The sequence below is a fragment of the Mus pahari genome, chromosome 6, assembly GCF_900095145.1.
Source record: "Mus pahari chromosome 6, PAHARI_EIJ_v1.1, whole genome shotgun sequence".
Taxonomy (NCBI): Eukaryota; Metazoa; Chordata; class Mammalia; order Rodentia; family Muridae; genus Mus; species Mus pahari.
In genome coordinates, this window is record NC_034595.1 from 98,969,308 (window position 1) to 98,990,516 (window position 21,209).

The 21,209-nt window shown below is 51.7% G+C and overlaps 1 protein-coding gene across 2 annotated transcripts in view; it reads right to left on the reverse strand.

The window, feature by feature from the left end:
• Nucleotides 1–618: 618 nt before the first annotated feature.
• Nucleotides 619–21,209, reverse strand: part of Clcn6 (chloride voltage-gated channel 6) — a 36,177-nt gene continuing 15,586 nt past the window's right edge. The window contains exons 6-23 of one of the 2 annotated variants that reach the window (XM_021199522.2): nucleotides 20,789–20,895; nucleotides 19,997–20,123; nucleotides 18,090–18,157; nucleotides 16,321–16,379; nucleotides 15,428–15,560; nucleotides 14,475–14,588; nucleotides 14,069–14,235; nucleotides 13,393–13,519; nucleotides 10,861–10,987; nucleotides 10,492–10,645; nucleotides 10,228–10,387; nucleotides 10,037–10,143; nucleotides 8,997–9,183; nucleotides 7,381–7,538; nucleotides 7,040–7,196; nucleotides 5,377–5,484; nucleotides 5,159–5,284; nucleotides 619–3,123 (exon numbers count right to left, since the gene is read on the reverse strand). In XM_021199522.2, the coding sequence (XP_021055181.1) occupies nucleotides 3,043–3,123; nucleotides 5,159–5,284; nucleotides 5,377–5,484; nucleotides 7,040–7,196; nucleotides 7,381–7,538; nucleotides 8,997–9,183; nucleotides 10,037–10,143; nucleotides 10,228–10,387; nucleotides 10,492–10,645; nucleotides 10,861–10,987; nucleotides 13,393–13,519; nucleotides 14,069–14,235; nucleotides 14,475–14,588; nucleotides 15,428–15,560; nucleotides 16,321–16,379; nucleotides 18,090–18,157; nucleotides 19,997–20,123; nucleotides 20,789–20,895 (2,267 nt within the window). In that variant the 3' untranslated portion in view covers nucleotides 619–3,042. Of the gene's footprint in view, nucleotides 3,124–5,158; nucleotides 5,285–5,376; nucleotides 5,485–7,039; nucleotides 7,197–7,380; nucleotides 7,539–8,996; nucleotides 9,184–10,036; nucleotides 10,144–10,227; nucleotides 10,388–10,491; nucleotides 10,646–10,860; nucleotides 10,988–13,392; nucleotides 13,520–14,068; nucleotides 14,236–14,474; nucleotides 14,589–15,427; nucleotides 15,561–16,320; nucleotides 16,380–18,089; nucleotides 18,158–19,996; nucleotides 20,124–20,788; nucleotides 20,896–21,209 lie in introns of those variants that run through there. The other variant, XR_002380597.2, reaches the window with a different exon arrangement.

Consider the following 21,209-nt stretch of genomic DNA (forward strand, 5'->3'; position numbering starts at 1 on the left):
TAATTGCTAACGGAAAAAAAAAGGAGTTGCTGGGGGTGTCCTCAAGATGTCATGGTAACAAAGGGACAGAAAGGTGACAGGGCAGGGGCCTGAAGGGCTGTCTGTGAATGGAGACAAGGCAGCACAGACACGGCAAGTGGTATTCCTTGTAAAATAAGACAAGCAAACAGAGCGCAGCGCAGGCAGAGGCGCATGCGCGTGCACGCACACACCAGGAGAGCTGGGAGGGCTTCCTCTCCTCTGACTGCTGTTAGGCGCTGTCTCTGGGGTAAGGCCCCAGACAGACTGTCCACTGTTGCGCTGGTGCAGCTGGCAGGAAGAAAAGACCAACAGACCAAAAGTATGCATAGGTGACAGGTGACACAGAAGAGCGAGCTTACTTACAAAGACAGTAGACAGACGGGTGGGGACAGGCAGTGAAAGGGAAGTGTGGGCCAGCAGACTACCTTTCCTGGTTGAGTCTGATGGTGTAGACCTGGAATCCCAGCACGCGGAAGGTAGGGAGGGGCAGGGCAGTTCAGGTCATCGCCTGGGTTCCATCAGACCTTGTCTCAGAAACAGACCGCTTTGCTACAGCGCCTTAACTTAAGAGCGAGCGAGCACTGTGGGGACAGGGTCTACAGAGAAGGTGCAGACATTTTATTCTGACTTAAGAGTGACCACAAGAGCGTCCACCTTCCAAAGGGCCAAATAAAAATAGACATTTACAAATTAAAAAAGATACCATTTATCTACACAGTGGAATCAGCTAATGTTACCGTATAAACAGACAGCACGAACAGAAAGGCGGAAGCTGCAACTGGACAGTCTCCAAGGTCCACAGGAGCCGAGGACAACTCTCCTGTCAACACGGCTGGGCCAGGAGGGCTGTGCAGGCCTCTCCGGAAGCTTTGTCACCAAGGTCTGCATCAAACTGTCACATGGCTAGCTGAGTCAAGCTAATGTCCGCTCCAGCTGGAACTGCTTAACAAGGTCACATGCAGACATCTCATGAAATACCCAACTCCCACAGCAGTACTGGGAACCACACGAATGCCCAGGCGCAGAAGCCAGCCAGGAAACTGCCTCAAGCCAACCTGTGTCCCTCCATGGAGCTGTGTTTGACAAGGTGCTGCGGCAAATTGGGGGGTGGGGTGGGTGTGACCAAGCTTCAACAGGTAAGAGACTGAGCCACTAGTTCCAAGGGACTGCCATGGGAGGAGGGGTCCAGGGCTTAGTTATAATTCACAGGTGAAAAAGCTGTTGTCTTTGGGCTTTTCTGGAAAGGCAGGTTCAGCGGGGAGGGACTCAGAGAACTGAGTGTCCTAGAGGAGCATGGGCCAGGGTGGGTGTGCCCGGACCCTGTCCATTCTGGGCTAAACTGATGGATGGACACACACACACACACACACACTCGATGGACAAATCGCAACAGGGCTGGCTTGGAGGCAGGGAAGCTGTGGACTGAGGTCCTCCGCAGGCTATAATTCTGCAAACCCACCAGGCTGGGAAAACAGTTCTGTGGTATGTCACACTTTTCTCTTAGTGGGAGCGACTGGTTTTCTTCTTGATGGAGCACATAGCAGGGCAGGAATTGAAATCAGCCATAAAATGAAGCTGGCAGCAGGCCAAACCCAACCCTGCTCAGCTATTTTCCCAAGCACTTGGGGACAGTTTCCCCCCAGTCAGAAGCTGAAAACAAGAGCAAGTCAAGCTCGCTCTGGTAAAAAGGTAAGCAAAGGGGGAAAACAGATGGCCAGGGCTGCTGTCAGCCCTAAAGATCCAAGGTAGCCCAGACCAAGGCCGGGGACAATTACCCCAAGTGCTTGTCACAGGACTCTGTCAGGCCTGGCACAGATGCCGACCAGCAAGTTCCATGATTTAAAAGGTATCTAACACAAACGAATGCCACATGTATCCAAAGAACAGCTGCCACAAGGCACCTGGGTGGCAGGAAGATGAACGCAAATGTCCCTACTCAGATGTTCACTGAGGTGCAGATTCTGAGAGGACCGGCAGCCAGGAGAGAAAGCAGCCATGAAGCCATGAAGCAGTGAAGCACAAGAGCAAGAGCATCCCACTCCCTCCCGGGCCTGAGACCAGCGGCCGCACAGGTTCCTCTCTGAGTCGGGAGTGCACAGGGCAGCCGGGCTCGAGCAGCGACCATGACAGGAGCCACTGGCTTTCTCCCAAGGTTGCACCTTTGGTTGGCCCTGGCTCAGGACCGCTTGCTTGCCAGCTTGTAGAGTGATCCCAAATTCACTAGGGCTCTGGTAGTGGTTGTCTAGGGGTTCCTCAATTTTGGTTGACTTTGGGAATCAATCCATGAGAAGTTGTGGCTGCCCCACCAGGAAGACAGATGAGGAAAGGAATGACAATGGGAGGAGAGCATGTGTCACTGGGAGAAGAGGTGTAGTCAGTGAGTGGGGAACTACTGAATGGTCACAGAAGGGAGAAGCTGTCCCCCTGTGGTGGGATTTAATGCTTCAAAGGCTGTTAGCTGGAATTTTAGTGCATCAAGGGTCTGGTCAGGAATGAGTCTAAAGACATTCAAGCCACGGGGTCAAGAGCATGAACCCGCTCCTAGGAAACAAAAGGAGAAGAAAGTTGGGCCAATGAACAGGCAGAATGTATCTGAGGTCCTGGTTCTGATCCCAGGCCTCCCCAAACATGGGGAACAGTTCTTGGTGCCCAATTCTTGAACCTAGTAATGAACATGATATGCAAACAACATCCTCAATGTTTGCCTCAGTCCAACTCCTTCCCGGAAGGGCACAGCAACAGAGAGGTTCCAAGTGTCCACCTAGGATCCAGCCCAACGGCACCCTGACGTCTCCTTGGGGGAGCTGGGGAATGGAAGGTTCTTACAGAGGAAGTTAGTAAAACCCCAACTTCCTGCTCAACACATCCCCAAAAACCTCTGACCCCCATCTCCAGGACTCCAGGCATCTGAGCAAACGGGTGAATGGGAGCCTTCATGCCGGCTGTGGGGGCCAGCAAGTGAGCGGGCCACCTGCAGAGGCATCTCTGGGAGAGTGGGCTGGCTTCAGCCAGGCCCAACTGTCAGAGGGTCTGGTAATGCTGCCGCAGCCGGGCCTGCAGGAACTCATTCGTCAGGTTGTGCCGTGTAATGATCCCCACGATCTAGGGCAAGGAGAAAACACCCAGGTTACCACAGGGTAACACCCACCAGTAAGACTGCGTGTAAAGAGACAGTCCCCGTCAATGTACCACAGGATGTACAAACAGACGGGCAGAACTGGGACCTGGACAGCGTAAGGACACGGCACAGGCTTCCTCCTCTCAGGGGAGGTTAGGAGTCATGGTGGCCTGGGGACAGATGGAATCAGTGGGTCCTGAAATGGGAGAAAACTGGGAGCAGGAGAGGAAGAGGGACTGGAAGGGGACTCTGGGCCACCTGCTTTCTCCCAACACAGACCTCTGTGTGGCCCAGGCATTCTTTTATTGGTTTTCGTTTGGGTAGAGACAGGGTTTCATTTACAACACAGCCCAGGCTAGCCTTGAACTTGCCTGTGTGCTGGGATTACAGGTGTGTGCCACAACACCCGGCATAACTAGCCTGCATTTTATCTGGTGTCCTTGTTTATGAATAAACCTAGGCCTGCGCTCTATCACTTAGCTCCACCCCAAGTCCAGCCCTGCCCTGTCTTAGGTTTCTGCTGCTGTGATGGAGTACCATGACCAAAAGACACTAGGGGAGAAAATCTGTTTCAGCTACTTCAGTCTATCACTGAGCAGTCAGGGCAGGAACCTAGAGGCAGGAGCTGATGCACAGGCTATGGAGGGCGCTGCTTACTGGATGGCTCTTCCTGGGTTGCTTAGCCTGCTTTGGTATAGCATCCAGAACCACCGGCTCCACGCTTGAACTCTGGGCCTACTCACATCAACCACTAATTAAGAAAATGTTTACAGCCCTGTATTATTGAGGCATTTTCTTAATTGAGAGTCCTTGTTTCCAACCACTCTAGCTTGTGTCACGCTGATATAAAACTGGCTAGTCCTTAAACAGGGCACATGCAAGACCCGGTGGTACATACCTATAACAGCACCTGGGAGGCTGAGCCAAGAGAACTGCCTCAAGTTCGAGGCCAGTCTGGCTTCTTAATGAGTATCAGGGCAGCAAGGGAAGGATGGAGGGAAGGCAGACTGTCCCCTTAAACAGGAACCACTTCCTAAAGGTTCATTTTGGTGACCAAGGACTGGTTCAAAAGGGAACTGGAAAGTAACTAAAGAGAAAGACAAGGAAATGGACCACATAGCCATGACGCTCAACTATCACAGAGGTGGGGTGGAGTGTTGTAGCTTAGGGGGAGAGTGTGCCACAGAGACGGGTACCTGCAGGAAACCCCACTATGAACAGTGGCCTCTGGACATACAGAACCTGGGCACAGCAGAGCTGACAGATGATGACCTCAGCAGGGCAGGGATCGGGGCTTGTTTTTATTTATTTGTATTTTCTGATTTTGCTACAATATAGTATAATAGTACAGCAATAGCTATTTAATAAAAAATTAAGTTGGGCTGACAAGGTGGCCCAGTGGGTGACCAGAGTTTAACCCCCAGAGCTCACTGAAGTGGGAGGAGAGAACCGACTACAAAGCTGGGCTTAGACGGCACACGTCAGACGGCACACGTCAGACGGCACACGTCAGCAGTTGGTTTTTGTTTGGTTTCTCTGTGTAGCCCTGGCTGTCCTGGAACTCACTCTGTAGACCAGGCTGGCCTCGAACTCAGAAATCCACAGGCCTCTGCCTCCCAAGTGCTGGGATTAAAGGTGTGCGCCACCACTGCCCTGCTCAGTTTTGGGTTTTTTTCTTTCTTTCTTTCTTTTTTTTTTTAAAGTAACCCTGAAATGATGAGAAGGTCTACAGAAATAATCACTGGGGGTGCGTTCTTTATAAACACCTCTGAGCTTCTGCCTTACATTCTACTAATGCTACGAATGCCCGTAAGAGATGGGAGCCAAGAAACACAGAGTGGGGGTGGGGGGATGGGGTGAGAACCCAGGAGCCAAGACAAGAACAGGCATGGGAGAATGGAAGGCAAGGCAGGAGGTGCCCCCTGCTGGACTGACATGCACATGGAAAAGCATTCAGTGGGAGGACAGAGGAGAGGCCTTGCAGATGAGGGACACTGCGCCCTCCACCCACCCACTTACCTCTCCTACCGCATTCACCACAGGCAAGTGGCGCAGACCCATGGTTCTGAACAGGTTGAACACTTGAGAAACATGGGTGTTGGGGGAGACAGTAAATGGTGAAGGATTCATATATGGGGTGACATCCTGTAGCAGAAAAATCAAGAATCACTCACAGCCTGGGATAAACATGGCACATAGCAGCATAAGGAACAGCCCTGAGAAACAGCCCTTCTCACCACAATCATTCGGGGATTCAGCAGTGTGAGGTCCAGGTCATGGATGTCCGGGTATCGTGGGTAGTCCTCAGCCATCTCAGCATAAGAAAGACGTGGTTGGCTGGCACTCTGAAATTCCAACCAAAACAATGTCCTTGAACAGCAGCTTCTAGGGGGTCACTCTGACAGTCCCCCTCCCCAGTTATGATAGTATCTTCCAGTCATATGCCACTGGGAAATGGGGTGGGGTGGGGGCAGTACAGGAGCCATAGCAGGTGCTAAAGGAGACAGCCTGATACAAGGCAGTTCTAATGAATGATAAGGCTGCTAAGAGGGGTTATGGGTTGAGCTGTATCCCCCCACAAAAGACAGCCAACTTGTAAATCCTAGTACCTACCAGGTGCCTTTGCTGAAAACAGGGTTCTGCACATTTACTTCTAATGAGCTCATACTGGACTAGGAGGCCTAATTACAACATCAGGCACCCTTACAAGGTGGAGAACGGAAGCAGGGTGTGCACTGTGTGTAGACAGAGGTGATACTGAAGGGCTATCAACCAGCAAGGCCTGGAACTGTTGGCAGCTGTGGGGACTAAGACGAGGCCCGTGCACTCTGGATCTTGTACTTATGGTCTTCAACTATGGAAGACCCTGCTTCAGGCTCCCAGATGGCTATCTGGCACAATGGCTACAGACAGTGTCACAGGAGTGTTGTCACCACCCCTCAGATCTCACTGCTGTGTGACAGGTCAGGGAGGCAGTGCACAGGCTCATAGGACAGCACAGTGGCCAGTGCTGGCTGGGAGCTGCTATCTGAGCAGGCTCCTGCTCCCTGAATCCACTCTGCACCTCACCTGGCTCATAGCAGGCCCCACTACTGGACAGACCCAGAATTGACCTGCTCTGGCAGGCCAGGCCAGGTACTTCAGGACGTAAGCTATTGCCACTCCAACTTCCTTGACACTAAACTCCCTACCAGTCTCTACCTACTCCAGCCAGGCCAGTCACCCACACTCCACCCAGGTCCCTGCGCCAGGGCAACTGCTCTTCTGCCGGCTAAGGGCTCAGGTGGCTACAATGGGAGAAACCTGCAGCTGCCGACATCAGCAGTCACTCGGGAAGCAAGGCTATGGGTGACTTGCTCAGGCTCCTGTCAAAAAGGGGTGAGGGGTGTGGTCTTGGGTGCCATGGGGATACCCTAAAACCAAATGGAAGAGAAAAGATGGCTACAATGGAGCTAGCAGGGGGAGGGGTACTTCAAGTTCCATAGGATTGGGGTAGGCACGGCAGCCCAATGCCTGGGATCCCAGCACATGAGTGCTGTATCAGGTATTCATCCTCAGCTACCCTGGGGGTAAAACCAGCTTGGGCTACAGAAGACCCTGTCTCAACAACAGAAGAAAACAAAAGGAAAAACCCCTCGGGATTTGAAAAGCTCACAGGCCAGCAGGCAGGAGACACTAGACTAAATGTAGCAGAGGATAAACAAGGGACAACTGGAGTCAGCTTGCCCTCACCTCCCTCATGACCTGGGGGCCTCACAAGCACAGCAAAAGGCACGTGTGGCGAAGCACCCTACTCAGCAGCTCTGTACACAACGCATGCACTGAAGCACCTCTGCCGGAGCGATAGGGTCTGTCCCTGTCACTATCCTGCCTTCCAGAACACCAGAACCCAGGACTTACGGACTGACTTTCTGAATAGCACACTCCTCGGACAAGCAGGGTGACAAGCTGAGAGCGCAGGACGAGGCCGTGGAAGGTCAGCGGACGGAAACGCTCCTCCATGGTCCAGTCTTCACTCGGGGACTGGTCAGGGTATAGGTTGGGGTAGGGAGTGTATCTGTTACACAAAAACCAGACGCTGCCTCGTATCCCCTCAGCAGGGCCGCTCTCACATCCTCATTCCTCGTACTCTCCAGCAACAAGGATTCCCTCACCACCACCACCACACCCCACCCCACCCCCACCCCCGTGTGCAGGGTACTCTGTAAGGAGGCTGTGGGCAACCAGTGGGAGGCCCTCACCTCCTCTCCAGCATCTGCTGGAGCAGGTCCTCCTTCTCTGCTGGCTCCTCAGAAGCCACGTGCTCATCACACACGTTGCGCAACTCGCTAGAAGGGTACGACTTCATGGATTGGCCCCGCTTGCGCTGCTCACCAGCACGGGTCAGGATACTGGATTTCTATGGATGGAGGAGGGGCAATGACAGTCTTTACAAGGGCCAAGATGCCATGGTGCTGGGCATACAGATACAGGAGCATCTCCAGGGCTGTGTGATGGGAACAGTACTTTTCATGGAGGTCTGCAAGACACTCAGAGGTGCAGGCCAGCCAGTCCTTAGACTTGAACATGAACCTGAGGCCTCACACAAGACAGGCGTCTCTACCACTACACTACATCCTGTGACCCTGGCCAGCCAAAATGTGACACTTGATCTTGATGGTCAGTTTGCCTGGGATTTAGTAATAATGAAGCCGTCTGGATGTCTGTCTGTTTTCACAGGATCAGATCCCAAGGGCTTTGACCTCAGATGAAGAGAAGGAACTAGGGTCTAGATGGGGAAGTAGGTCACAGCTGTGTGCACACGCGTGCTGTGTCCTCAGGGGCCTGATCCTGCCCTGCCCCCTCCACGCTGCTAGATATTCTGCTCTGTATATTCTTGGTCCTGATGGACAGTTACCTCTGAAACATAGGACAAAAGAAATTCTTCTCCTAAGTGGCTAATTTTTGTTGTTTTTTTTCTCTGTATAGCAGGGCTCTCTGCCTCTGCCTCCCGAGTGCTGGGACTAAATGCTAGCATCACCACCACCCGGCTTGGTTTGTCTAAGTGCACTAGCACTGCCCACATTGTCTAAGTGCAGTCACATCACATATTTTGTCACAGTGATGCAGTTACCTGCTGCAACAAACCTTATGTTTTTGCTGGCCTAAGACTTTACCTCCTCTCATCTGGGGAGGTGCAGCTCAATTCTGCAGAGGGAAAACAACCCTTCTCTTACATCCTGTCTTGGAGGGACCATCAATGTTTATGTTTGTTCTTCCCAAAGCCACCAAAGCCAACTGGTGGCCACATAGCCTGTGTGAGGTGATGGACCTACCCTTCATGGACTGAGTTGGGAGCTAACCAAGGTCCGAGAGCAGCCAGCACTCTCCCACCTGTGTATACCACATAGCATCATGAGGTCAGTATATGCATCCCTAGAGCTTGTAGCCTGGGGTCTGCATCTGCAGCTTCTAGTCAATCTCGCTCTCTCTCGCTCTCTCTCATCCGTGGTTTCTTTGGACAAGAGTCTCTCTGTGGAGCCCACGCTGGCCCAGAGCTCAATGATTTTCCTGCCTGGGCCCCCACTTTCCTAAGTTGGCCAGAGCCCATTTGTGTTAGCAACTCTAGAACCCTCCCTCATGCTTGTACATGGTAAGTAAGCAATACCAAGTCTGCTGGCTTTTCCAAAAGGACCCACCCACCTGTTTCCTGCTGCCCAGATGAGCACATACAATCCCTGAGACCCTCTGTGCCACTGTGCGAGGGTGCTGCAGACTTCCCTAGACTGACCCAGCTTCGGAGGCAGCATTACAGTGTGAGTGTTGGCCCAGAGGGTCCTTCCTGCCTCACTGACCCCCTTTGGACCATTTTCTTTACCTTGAACTTGATGTTGTTGCTTATGAGCTGGTTGCCCTTCATGAACTCCTTCTCGTTGCCCCGGTTCTCCGTGACCACTGGGAAGGCATGGTGGACTGTAGTGCGCAGGATGCTCACCAAAGACTGGATACGAGTGTGCGGGTAGACATACGTCAAGTTGGGCTCCATGATGTCACTGGCTCTCAGCCTGTAGAGGGAGAAGTTGTAATAGCCTCCAAGACACCACTGCCACTGGGGACAAGCTGGGTTGGGCAATGGTGCTCATCTCTGTCTGGACCACTGGAGCCTCTCTTCTGAACCATGCCCAGCAACTCCTCCAACTTCTACACCAGGCCTGCTACACTGCTCCTCACTTAATCATGCTCGGGGCCACGGCTACTCCATGAACCCCACCTGCTTCCCCAAGGGTTGGCCAGCCACTCCTTGACACACCACATCACATGCCATGATCCATCACCACTAATCACTAATAATCTGTAAGTTAAAGGGCAATTCTGGAGCCCTTGTTTAGAGCAGGATGGCAGGCCAGAGCCCTGAGATCAATTCCAGTCTTGCACATCCCTTCATGTCTGTTCTGCTACAGTGGCAGGGTTGTGGGTTGGCAGGCTGCTGACCCTGCATTAGCTCATAAGGCCAGCCTGGTGTCCAGAGAGGAGGCTGGAGACCTGTGGATGGTCCCAGCTAAGAGTGGTGCTTGGCTGGATGTGTGGGCAGGCTGGTGTATTGCCAGGGCTGTACATGTTCTCTGTGTGACCATCTAGCAAGGTTAAAGCTTGAAGCAATTCTCGCAAGTGACTTGGCCAGCATGCTAAAGAGCCAAGTAACCACAAGCAGCCCTGCCTCCCTGTGCCCACCGTGCTTCCCAGTCCTGGGACCTGCTCTCCAGATTCCTAGCCAACTCAAGCTACTCAACATCTCTAAACACACAAGGACACATGTGTACCTTCTAATCAGAACAAGGCGGCCTACTGCTTCCCACCCCGACAGGCCCTGCAGCTTAGACACTGGTGCAAAGACGTGGGAAGAGGTCAGCTTCTTACTTGTCCATTTCCACCTCTGTCTCCCACTCCAGAAGAGGCACACCTCTCAGCCCAATGTGGATGTCATAAATGCCCTTGTTAAAGAAGTCTCCAGTCCACTTGGCCACCTGGAACACAAAGCAGAGTCCTGAAGACAGCCCTTGAAGGGAGCCAGGTCCTCAGTCTGTCGGCAACCAGAGGGCTACACTCACCATCAGAGTGACCATGATAGGAAGCCCATAGGTGATCTCATTTGTAGACTCGATCAGGATGACTGTGAGGCTGATGGTCATTCTTACAACCCCACCCAAGAAAGCTGCCGCACCAATCAGGGCAAAGGTCCCAGAATAGAGGTGGCCCAGTCCAATGTAGCTGGTGAAGAGAGAAACAGAGCCAGGCTTAGACTCACAATGGTAGTATGGGCTCACACACCTGTAAACATGTAGGGACATGTGCACTTATTAAATCCGCACTACCTTTTCAGGACATTGGCAACTAAACGTCCAAAAGCTGCTCCACACAGCAGGGAAGGCACGAAGAGGCCACTGGGGACAGATGTGCCGAAAGTCCAGCATGCGAGCAGGAAATAGAGGATGAAGAATAAGGCCAGGGTGACGGGGCTGAAAGTCCCTGCAAGGTGAGAACAGACCTGAGTCACATCAGCAGATGCCTGCACAGGCTCAGAAAATTGTGTTGGGTTCTCCAGGGTGGCTTTTGCACACCATCCTGGTCACCTGCCAACACTGGAGGCAGAAACTTGACCCTCGGGTATGGGACACTGTTGCAGAGAGTTGCCTGAGAGGCAGCTGGCATCGACCCTGGGGATGTGCAGCATGGACACTCACCATCCTGGTGGAAGAGCTGCAGAATGGCAGACTCCTGGGAGTTGAAGAAGAGTGTGGCCATGTCATTGTAGGTGTCATTAGGACAGAAAAAAGTCTTGATAGTTGAATTCACATCTTCTGATGTGACCTAAAGAAAGGGAACCAAAAGGTCAATACAAAGACACCTGACTGGGACGTACAGGTCTTCAGCACTGTCTCCTAAGAGGCCAAGTGTCTGGCTAGACAGGTGGAAGGGGCTAGGGTCGAGCCAGAAGAGGAAGCAAGTACACATCTGCTATGGCGTAGACAGCACCTACTGATGCTGGCTCCTGCACTGTGAGTGTGGGAAGAAACAATGTGGGGAGGGTGAAGGCTATGGTGTAGGCAGCGGCTACTGATGCTGTGGGTGTGGAGAGAAACAATGTGGGTGAGGGTGAAGGCCTTTGCTTATCCACTCTTTAAAGAATATTTGCACATGTCTGTGTGAGTGGGTACACAATTGCTATAGCATGAATGCCAAGGTCACATGACATTGAGCTGGGCGACTCTCACTCACCACCGCACATGGCAGACTAGCCGGCCCTGCACACTGCCCATCTCTACCTCCCATCTTGCCATGGCAGCACTGGGATTTCAGACATGAGCTGCCATGTTCTGCTTTCTAAGGGTCCTAGGGACCTGACCCAGGTCCCTGTCCTCGTATGGCAAATGCTTTACCTGCTGTGCCACCTCCTCGGCCTTCACTCACACTCACCCCTGTGAGTATATCAGGGCTGCATCAGGGCTCACGTGGACTTCCCTCCTGCTCAGAGTGGGAGCCCCAGGGCCGTGGGGGACGATGCGGGTCAGAGATCAGCTGAAACCCCGACTCTGATTGCATGAAACCGAGCAACCAAGCAAGCAACCTTTACTCTGGATTTTCTACAGAAGAAACCAGCTTTAAGCTGAGGCCCAAAAGCTGTCTCCTGCTCGGGCACTTCCCTTCCTTCCCACTAGGAGAACACAGGTCTCTATGTTCTCGCCACCCTGTGTGAGCGTGGGATTCCCACGCCTCCTGAATTGTGAGTAGAAGCAGGGCATCTGCAGAGGAATGGTTCTGGGTTTCTGGCTGATAGTGTGCAGTGGTTGAGCTTCACTGCACTGCTGTCCCTGTGACTAGGGACAGTAAGGAGGTGGAAAGTGCTTCCTGTTGGCAGAGAGGCGTGAGTGTAGGGGAACAGTGGACAAACTGTTGGCTGTGGCTTAACAACTGACACATGCAGGGTTTCCCAGAACACATCTGGAGGAAAGCCCAACCCACAGTCTCTGGGAAAGGTCTTGAGGCCAACTGCACCGCTGAGAGTCCACCTTCTGCTGGCGGAGAACAGACTACACACTCAGACGGCTTTACCACTAACTCTGCACGCTCTGGGAAGAACTCTTACTTTGGAAACTCTGGCTTTTCCTCATCTACAAAATGAAATAGTAACTTCCCCTTCATGCTACACATTACCAGCTAAGGGATCTTGGAAAAGCCTCCACTTTGCCTCTGTTTTCTTTCCTGAAAAATGGGGATACTATTATTAGCACAATAAATGAAAAATTACAGTAGTTGTATAAAGTACTTGTAAAAGATCCGAGACACCAAGTACCTAAGCACCTCTGGTGCTTGCTGGACTATCGTGGGCCCCAGAGTCCCATAGCCAAGAAAGTCAATCCATCCTAGGACAGTCACCAGGACTATCGTGGGCCCCAGAGTCCCATAGCCAAGAAAGTCAATCCATCCTAAGACAGTCACCTGGACTATCGTGGGCCCCGGAGTCCCATAGCCAAGAAAGTCAATCCATCCTAGGACAGTCACCTGGACTATCGTGGGCCCCGGAGTCCCATAGCCAAGAACGTCAATCCATCCTAGGACAGTCACCTTTGTCTGGTTTTAGTTAATTTTTTAATATTGGCCAACTTGAGCACAGAATGTTTTATGTTTTTATGTTATTAGTATTCCACAACAAAATACATTTTGAAGAGTCTGGTCTCAGAAATGAAGTGGCTGTGGAAATAACAAGGTGTCAGTAAATGTCTACTCTGTGTGGTACCTTCTTTTGTCCCAGGCACCCTTTGCCTGAGGGCTACACAGAAGGCTGCTGCAAGGGCCAGATATAAGCCTTGGCTATGGCTGGCTGACCTTTCATCTAAAACATTCTGGAAGTCACAGACCGCTTCTCTCCCAGACAAGCTGCAGAGGGCGCCGAGAGCCCTGAGTTGTTACTTGGAAACAAGAAGGTACACCAGGGAGAGCAGCCCAGCACGAGCGGGACAATCACAGAGGTGAGGTGGGTGGCGGGCCGGAGTCAGTATGATCCTGCGGGCCTGGAGAGAGGTGGACAGCAGGCTAATGAGCCACGCTTCCCATGAAGGACAGCCTGAGCTTTAGAGAGCATAGGAAAGAAGGCAGGCCAGTGCTCACCCTCTCAGGGGAAGGGCCCAACACACTCAACCGCAGGCAGGAGCAGCAGGGTTTGAAAGGAACACACTGTTCTGCATGAGGATAGACACCAAGTTTATGAGGGTTACCTGGAGCTGGAATGAGCCATTACCAGTTTGACTCGTGGAAGACATCTGTCGGCATTCTCCTAACACCATGGAGGCCACAAACACCACTACAGTGGTCACCAGGGACACCAAGAGGCTCTCTAAGACTCTAGAAAGCAGAGCACAGCTGTTACAACGCAATCGTGCTTGAGCACACGGAATCACTATACCTGCCCCATCACCCTCCCCCACAGGGCAAGCCCCGAAGTCCTGTGAGGACACACACATCCAGGATTCACTCCCAACTTGCTGTGTCTAGCTGGCTGCAATAAAGGGCAGGCAGCTGATGGAGGAGGCTGCTGCACACACATCATCACTTTCTAAAGAGCTCAATGGTTTTTCCTTGCTAAGTCCAGGGCAAGGGCTAACTCCTGACAGACAGCGTCTCAGCAGAAGCTGCTGACCCTCCTGACTTCTGGTCATGTGTGCTGCTGACCCTGACTTTTGGCCATGTGGGTCAGCAGAAGAGGGTGAGCCACCTAACCACTCAGATGTAAACTCAGCCTCAGCTTCTCTGGCCTTCAGGGGGCACTCATGAGCTTGTTTACAGGCTTAGTCTCAAAGGAGAAATCATAGTGGGCGTGAGAAGCAGGGTCTATTCACAGGACCATCTTCCTTGGGAGAGATGGCCCGCCCACAAGGGGCTCACTGCAGATACCTGACGAGCTTAGGTTTCGGGTGCACGTTGCGCATACGGTACTTTGCAAGCCTCTTGTTCAGACAGTTGAATGTGGCTCCCAGGAGGCCCCCAATGACCCCCATCACGACGAAGAAACCCAAATCCATAGCTGTCCAGAGATGACATTTTTTATCAGAGTCAGAGCACTGAGAGAAGGGGGAAGGGAGGGAGAGAGAAAAACCAGAGTGGCCATGAGCACAGGAAGGGAAAGAAACAGACAGGAACAAGAGCAGGTGCTTTCCTTCCCTGCCGAGGCTCAGGCTGTCCAGGCGCACTGCTCACGGGAGCAGGCATGCGCAGGAGCGAGGCCACCTGTCCCACTAGGCTTTTAAGAGCAAGTTTCGTGGGTACAGTGAAATATCCTGGGAGGAAGGAAAAGACACACCTTAAATTCGCCAAAGTTCAGCAATCCAGGCAGCTGGAAGGAACCCCAACTTCCAAACTGAATCCCAGAGCGGAAGAAGTTGAGGGTGAAGGTGGCAGACATGGAACAGAAGAGCTAGAAGACAGGTAACAAAACAAGGACACTGGTGACATCACCCTCTCTCCTTCACTCTCTTCCCCTTACTTATTCCTTCATTCGTGTATTGATTCTGTGCATATGTGGTGGAACTTGCAGGAGTCAGTTCTCTCCTTCCACCATGTGGGGCCAAGGGTTCAACTGGGATCTGGCATGGCATCACCAGAGTGCGTCATCATCTGGCGTCATCATCTGGCGTGCCTTTATCCAGAGTCATCTTGTCAGCTTGCTAAGTCCCTAGGTGTGGTGGCACAGGCACTCAGAAGACAGATAGGTAATCTCTGTGAGGCTAGCTTCGTCTACATAGTGAGATCCTGTCTCAAAGCCAAACCAAAACAGTAACAAAAATAAACAAAGAACTAAAACCCCATGGCTCCAGCAGAGGCCTTGGGAAGTGGCCGGTTCAGGACCCCCTGGGGAAAGCAACTGAAGGCAGCTCTGAGCCAGTGTCTCTATGGCCCTCACAGTGCCCGATGCTGAGAGCTCCTTATAGAGCAAGCCCTACGCCCATCACAAAGGGGGACAACGGGACATGATTTCTAGTCACAATCCTGTCATTGAGACTTACACATTCTTCAGGCAGAGGGTTCACAAAGAGAGAGCAGCAGCTGTTTGGCATGGGTGTACAGCTGAGGTGGGGGTGGGCTCACAGGAAGAGCACAAAAGTCTACTGTTTGGAGCCTACGGTACTGACAGGGAAGTTCCTTGGAGCCAATCTGCCAGCTCCAACAGGACAGCTCCATGTCTCAAGTGATGGTGGGTGCATTCTGGACTCAAACTTGGGTCTAAGAGGTGGCGTCCACAGACAGTGTCCTTACCACTTTCCACGTAAGCCCCTGGTTCCAGAAGGATGAGCCCTCCTCCAGACTGAACAAGGTACCCCCTATAGGGGCCCCAAAAGCTGCAGCAACACCAGCAGCTGCCCCTGCTGACACAAAGTCACGCTTGTCTCTAAGGAAGAGGAGGGAAGGGGGAGAGAGAACGTTTGCTTATTTAAGGAAGAGCCTTCGGACTGAAGAGCCAGTTTCTTACTGTTTTACCTATGAACCTTCTCCCTCACAGCTCGGAGTGTCATGGTCCTGGACCGTAGTCACAGCTGCCTCTGAGCCACAGACTCCCTACATGCTCGAGTATGATGTGAATACCCTCCAGTGTGTTCCGGGCTGTGGCCCTGAGGCACTGCTAGAACCTGAGCAGCGGGCCTGAGGAGGAGGCACTCAGTCATTTGTAAAGAGGGCACTGGGAGTCATCCCAAGCCACTCCATGAAGGTCACCAAAGCTTCAAAACTGGGAGGAAAAACACTGCTGTCATTTCAGCTGCCCGTCTCAGGTGTGTGTCACTGTAACAAAGCCAGTAGTACACTGCATCCCACTTGCGCAGGGTAACAGCTCTTCCTTCACCTGAGAGGAGGGGCTCCCTAACCCGACACTGCTTCAGTGGAACTGGGAGTGGTGCAGGACAGTAGTACACAAACCCACAAGGCTAGCATCTGCCCAGCAGAGCACCCTTCTCTGCCTGGGTTTTCAGTTGGGGACCATCATCGCTGCCTGAAATGGCTCTTTCAAGTGGAAATTAAAGTCAGGACAACAGCAAGATCATTTGCTTCCCGCACTCAGGAGAAAAGCACAGCCAGCTCCTTTTCTGACAGCTTCAGTCAAAGTCCACCCAGTAAGCAGGGAGGCTGGGCAGCACCTCTCACCACTCCCATACCTGTCACTGCGGAAGTAGGGGAAGTTCAACTGGATCTTCCGTAAGGAGATGCTCTGAAACTGAAATGGGGGAAAACAGTGTCAGAGAAGCCATGAGGGCAGGGACAGGGCCGCACAGCCCCACAGAGGCCCCTGTCCATCTGCACAACTGTACCAGTATGCTGCAGGAAGGGAGTCGCCTAGGGTTTACTCTGTGTAGTGTCAACAAGTCAGGAGGAGGGGGACAGCAGAACTAGGGGCTGGAAGGGATAGAGACCTGCTGCCTATGATGTCACTACCTCTTTCAGATATCACACAGGCCCCCATGCCATGCTAGTCTCTTTCCTCTTCCAGGCTCGTTTCTGGGAGAGCCGGTAGTTGAGCATAACAAGCAGATGGGCCTGAAGCAAAGAGCCTTCGTCCCTCATCCCAACAACTCACACTCCAGGTAAGTCTCCCTCTAGGATCAGGGAGAAGGTCCAAAGGGAATGTTCCTCTGGGGCTCTACTGGCTGGTTCTGTGTGTCAGTTTGATACAAGCTGGAGTGTCACAGAGAAAGGAGCCTCCCCTGAGGAAATGCCTCTGTGAGATCCAGCTGTAAGGCATTTTCTTAATTAGTGATCAGGGGTAGGAGGACCCATTGTGAGTGGTGCCATCCCTGGGCTGGTAGTCCTGGGTTCTATAAGAAAGCAAGCTGAGGGGCTGGAAAGATGGCTCAGCAGTTTAGAGCATTGACTGCTCTTCCAGAGGTCCTGAGTTCCATTCCCAGCAACCACATGGTGGCTCACAACCATCTGTAATGGGATCTGATGCCCTCTTTGGTGTCTGAAGACAGTGACAGTATACTCACATACATAAAATAAGTAAATTTATCTTAAAAAAAAAAAAAAGAAAAGAAAAGAAAAGCAAGCAAGCTGAGCAAGCCAGGGGAAGCAAGGCAGTAAATAACATCCCTCCATGGCCTCTGCATCAGCTCCTGCTTCCTGACCAGCTTGAGTTCCAGTTCTGACTTCCTTTGGTGATGAACAGCGATATGGAAGTATAAGCTGAAAAAACCCTTTCCTCCCCAACTTGCTTCTTGGTCATGATGTTTATGCAGGAATAGGAACCCTGACTAAGACAGGGACTAAGACCTCAAATGAAAGCCCACGTGTCCAGAGGAGCCCTTAAGACTAGGAGCTTTGCCCACATGTGATGGCCTATGTGCAGGAGGCTGAGGCAAGGAGGGTCTTGAGTTCAAAGCCAGTAAGGATATAGTGACACCCTATCTTGGCCAGTCAACCAATGAAACCTCATTTTAAAGGAGATCTTAAGTCTTGAGTTAGCTCTTCAGCATCCTCATCGATGCTTAGGGGTCTGATCAGTCCATGACTACAGAGAAGGAAAGGAACTGGGACACGCAGTGTAGTGCACAGGTGACACCTGCCTGGCCTATGACTATCACGGCATCACCTAATGTGACTGAGCAGAGGTGGGCCTCAGACTGTGCCAGCCAACTCTTCCAGACACATGGCACTTGGCTGCATGTGGTAAGCTGTCAGCCACACTGACTGTCTGACTGGTTTTCCTCTGCTTCCTGTCTCTGTTCCAAAGACTCAGCAGCGATGCTATAATTCGAGGAGCAATAGTTCCATGCTTTGCTGGGACAGACCACACCGTTTCCACCCCAACTCCAAAGGCAACAGGTTCTGAAATTGCATGAGGGATATCACAAAGGATTTTTCCACATCTGCTGGGCCTATGCAAGAGGCCCATTCGAAGGAACGCATCCCCTGGCCCACCAATCCTTACCTGAGGGAGGCCAGCTCCTACCACAGCACCACTGTGGATCATAGGGCCTTCTTTCCCCACAAAGAGCCCTAGGAATGGGGAGAAAAGAAGGGCACAGTCAGCAGAGGGCCTCTGGCCTAGATTTTGCTATGGAAACCTTTCAGCAACTAAAAACTGCAGGCAAGCATATGACTTTGACTCTCTAGTGTAAAGACTGAGCCAGGGTCAGGGAGACAGCTCAATCAGTAAAGAACTTCCTGAACAGATATAAGGACCCAAGATCCATCCTTAGCCCCAACATAGAGAACCCAGAAAAACAGTGTCCACCTGTCATCCAGCTCTGGGGAACAAGAGGCAGGATTCCTGAACCTCTCTGGTCAGCCAGCCGAGCGTAACTGACAAAGTTCCAGGCCAGTGAGAGAGCCTATCTCAAAAAACAAAGACTAGTAACTTGTAAAAAGTGACATGTAAAGGTTGTTTTGTGGTTTCCTTTGGGCTCAGCCCATCCCACACACACATGGGCTGGGGCAAATTCTCTTCAAACAAGCTCCACTTGTTATAAGAGACAATAGTTCTTATTTTCAAATTCCAGTGCCGGGAAACCACCCTGTCTGTTTCTGTACACCCTGAGAACTAAACTTTTACTCCCTTATGTATTGATGGTGCTGGGAATCAAACCAGGAGCCTTGTATATTCTCAGCAAGTGCGCTACCTACACTCCCAGCCTTTTTCTGTTTATTTTTGGCTTTTGAGGCGGCATCTTACAATGTAGCCATGGCTGTCCTAGACTAAAAAATAAGGCTGGGCTCAAACTTGAAGGTATTCTGCTGCAATTGCTGGGATTACAGTTATGTATCACAATATGGTACGGTTTAGTTTTATTTTGACATAGGGTCTCACTAAGTTACCAATGCTGCCCTTGAATTCACTCTGTACCTTAAGCCAGCCTTGAACTTGACTTGAAATCTTCCTGCTTCGACCTCAAAATAAATAAGGATTACATGTGTGTGCTGCTAGGCCCAGTATTCATTTCTTTTTACCCTTTTGTGCGTGTGTATGTATGTGCGTGTATGTATGTGCGTGTGTATGCATGTGTGTGTATGTATGTGCGTGTGTATGTATGTGTGTGTGTATATATGTGTGTGTGTATGTACACCTCTGTGATCCTGCTACCTGGGACCAGGAGCTGAGATTCTTTTTTTGTTTGGTTGGTTGGTTGGTTTCTCGAGACAGAGTTTCTCTGTGTAGCCCTGGCTGTCCTGGAACTCACTTTGTAGACCAGGCTGGTCTCGAACTCAGAAATTCACCTGCCTCTGCCTCTCAAGTTCTGAAGCCCCCAGTGTGTAGAGTTCCGGAGCCCCCAGTGTGTAGAGTTCTGAAGCCCCCATTGTGTAGAGTTCTGAAGCCCCCGGTGTGTAGAGTTCTGGAGCCCCAGTGTGCAGAGTTCTGGAGCCCCCAGTGTGCAGAGTTCTGGAGCCCCCAGTGTGCAGAGTTCTGGAGCCCCCCGTGTGTAGAGTTCTGAAGCCCCCCGTGTGTAGAGTTCTGAAGTCCCCAGTGTATAGAGCCGTTCTGAAGGCCGTGGAACCTTAGCACATGAGGCCTGGCTGGCAAAAGTGGGTTACTTTGAGGTGGCCTTCAAAGTTAAGAGCTCATCCCTGGTTTCTGCTTCCTCATGCCCACAACATACACCCTCCACCATGAAGTGTCCCTTGTCTGTCCGGCAATGATGGACTGAAACCCCTCTGAAACTGTGAGTACAAGCAAACCTCCCCTCCCTCAAGCTGTTTCTGCCTCGTATGCAGTGACAGAGACACAGAGCTAACACAGACGAAAAGTCGTTACCAGATGAGGAGCAGCCATAGCCCAAATCTACTCAGTGCTCAGGACGCCTTCGCCACTCCATGGGAAGAGTAGAAAGCTCCCCTCACCTCCAGACACACTGAACAGCACCCCAGCGACTTTGCAGAGCAGTGTCCGCAGCCGGACAATTCCTGGCACTTTGACACCATTCAGATAGCACTTGATCTCGGGGATTCCAGAACCTGCTGCCACTGGCTGTTAGGGAAGGAAACACACAAATAAATTAAAAACCCACCCCGCAGCTTCCACTCAACAAGCCAGGGATGCCCACATCTTCCTGCCCGAGAGCTGTTCACCCACAGACACTGGGCCGCAGCTCGAGCCCCGACTCAGCATCTAAGAAGGTCCTCGTTGCATGTGGAGTCTGGTCACATGGGACCACTGAGCACCACTGTAGAACCACTTCTGATGACACTCTGCAGGCAATCCCAAGGTTGAGGAGGGAAAGAGCACCTTCCCCATCCATATCATTAACCCTCCCATCCTCACTAACCTCACCCCGTACTGCAGGCTTTACTTTTAGGAAGAGCTCCAGGTGAACAATAACCTGTAAGCCTCATGTACCTGTTTCCCAAAACATAGCTGAAGAACATTACGTTGGGCGGTGGTAGCACACACCCTTAATCCCACAAACAAACAAACAAACAACAAAAACAAAAGCTGGGCGGTGGTAGCACACACCCTTAATCCCAGCAGTCAGAAGGCAGGGGCAGGCGGATCTCTGAGTTCAAGGCCAGCAGAATTAGTTCCAAGGTAGCCAGGACTACACAGAGAAACCCTGTCTCAAAAAGACTGCACACACAGACACAAAGTGAACAGTACTAAAAACTCATAGACAGTCCATTTTCAAACCACCTTACCTCTATCAAGACAAGAAGGCTTGCCAGGAAGACAAAAGTCAAGTTAAAGCCCAGGAGTTCCAGGAGGGACAGGGCAAGGCAGCCTTTCTGACTGCATTCCTCCACCGCTGCAGAGGCTAAGTCAAGGAAAAGGGTTCTTGAAATGTGGCAGCTGTGGTAGCTGCTCAGTGCATATTTCCCTGTGCTCTACACACAACAGCTTTTTATGTTTTTTCCAAGACAGGGTTTTTCTCTGTAGCCTTGGTTGTCCTAGAACTCACTCTGGCCTCAAACTCAGAAATTCACCTGCCTCTGCCTCTCAAGTATGGGATTAGTTTAAAGACGTGTACCACTGCAGCTGGCTACATACAACAGCTTTTAAACATTTTATTTTGGTGGGTGGGTGGGTGTGTGTGCGCGCGCGCGCGCGCGCGCGCGCGCG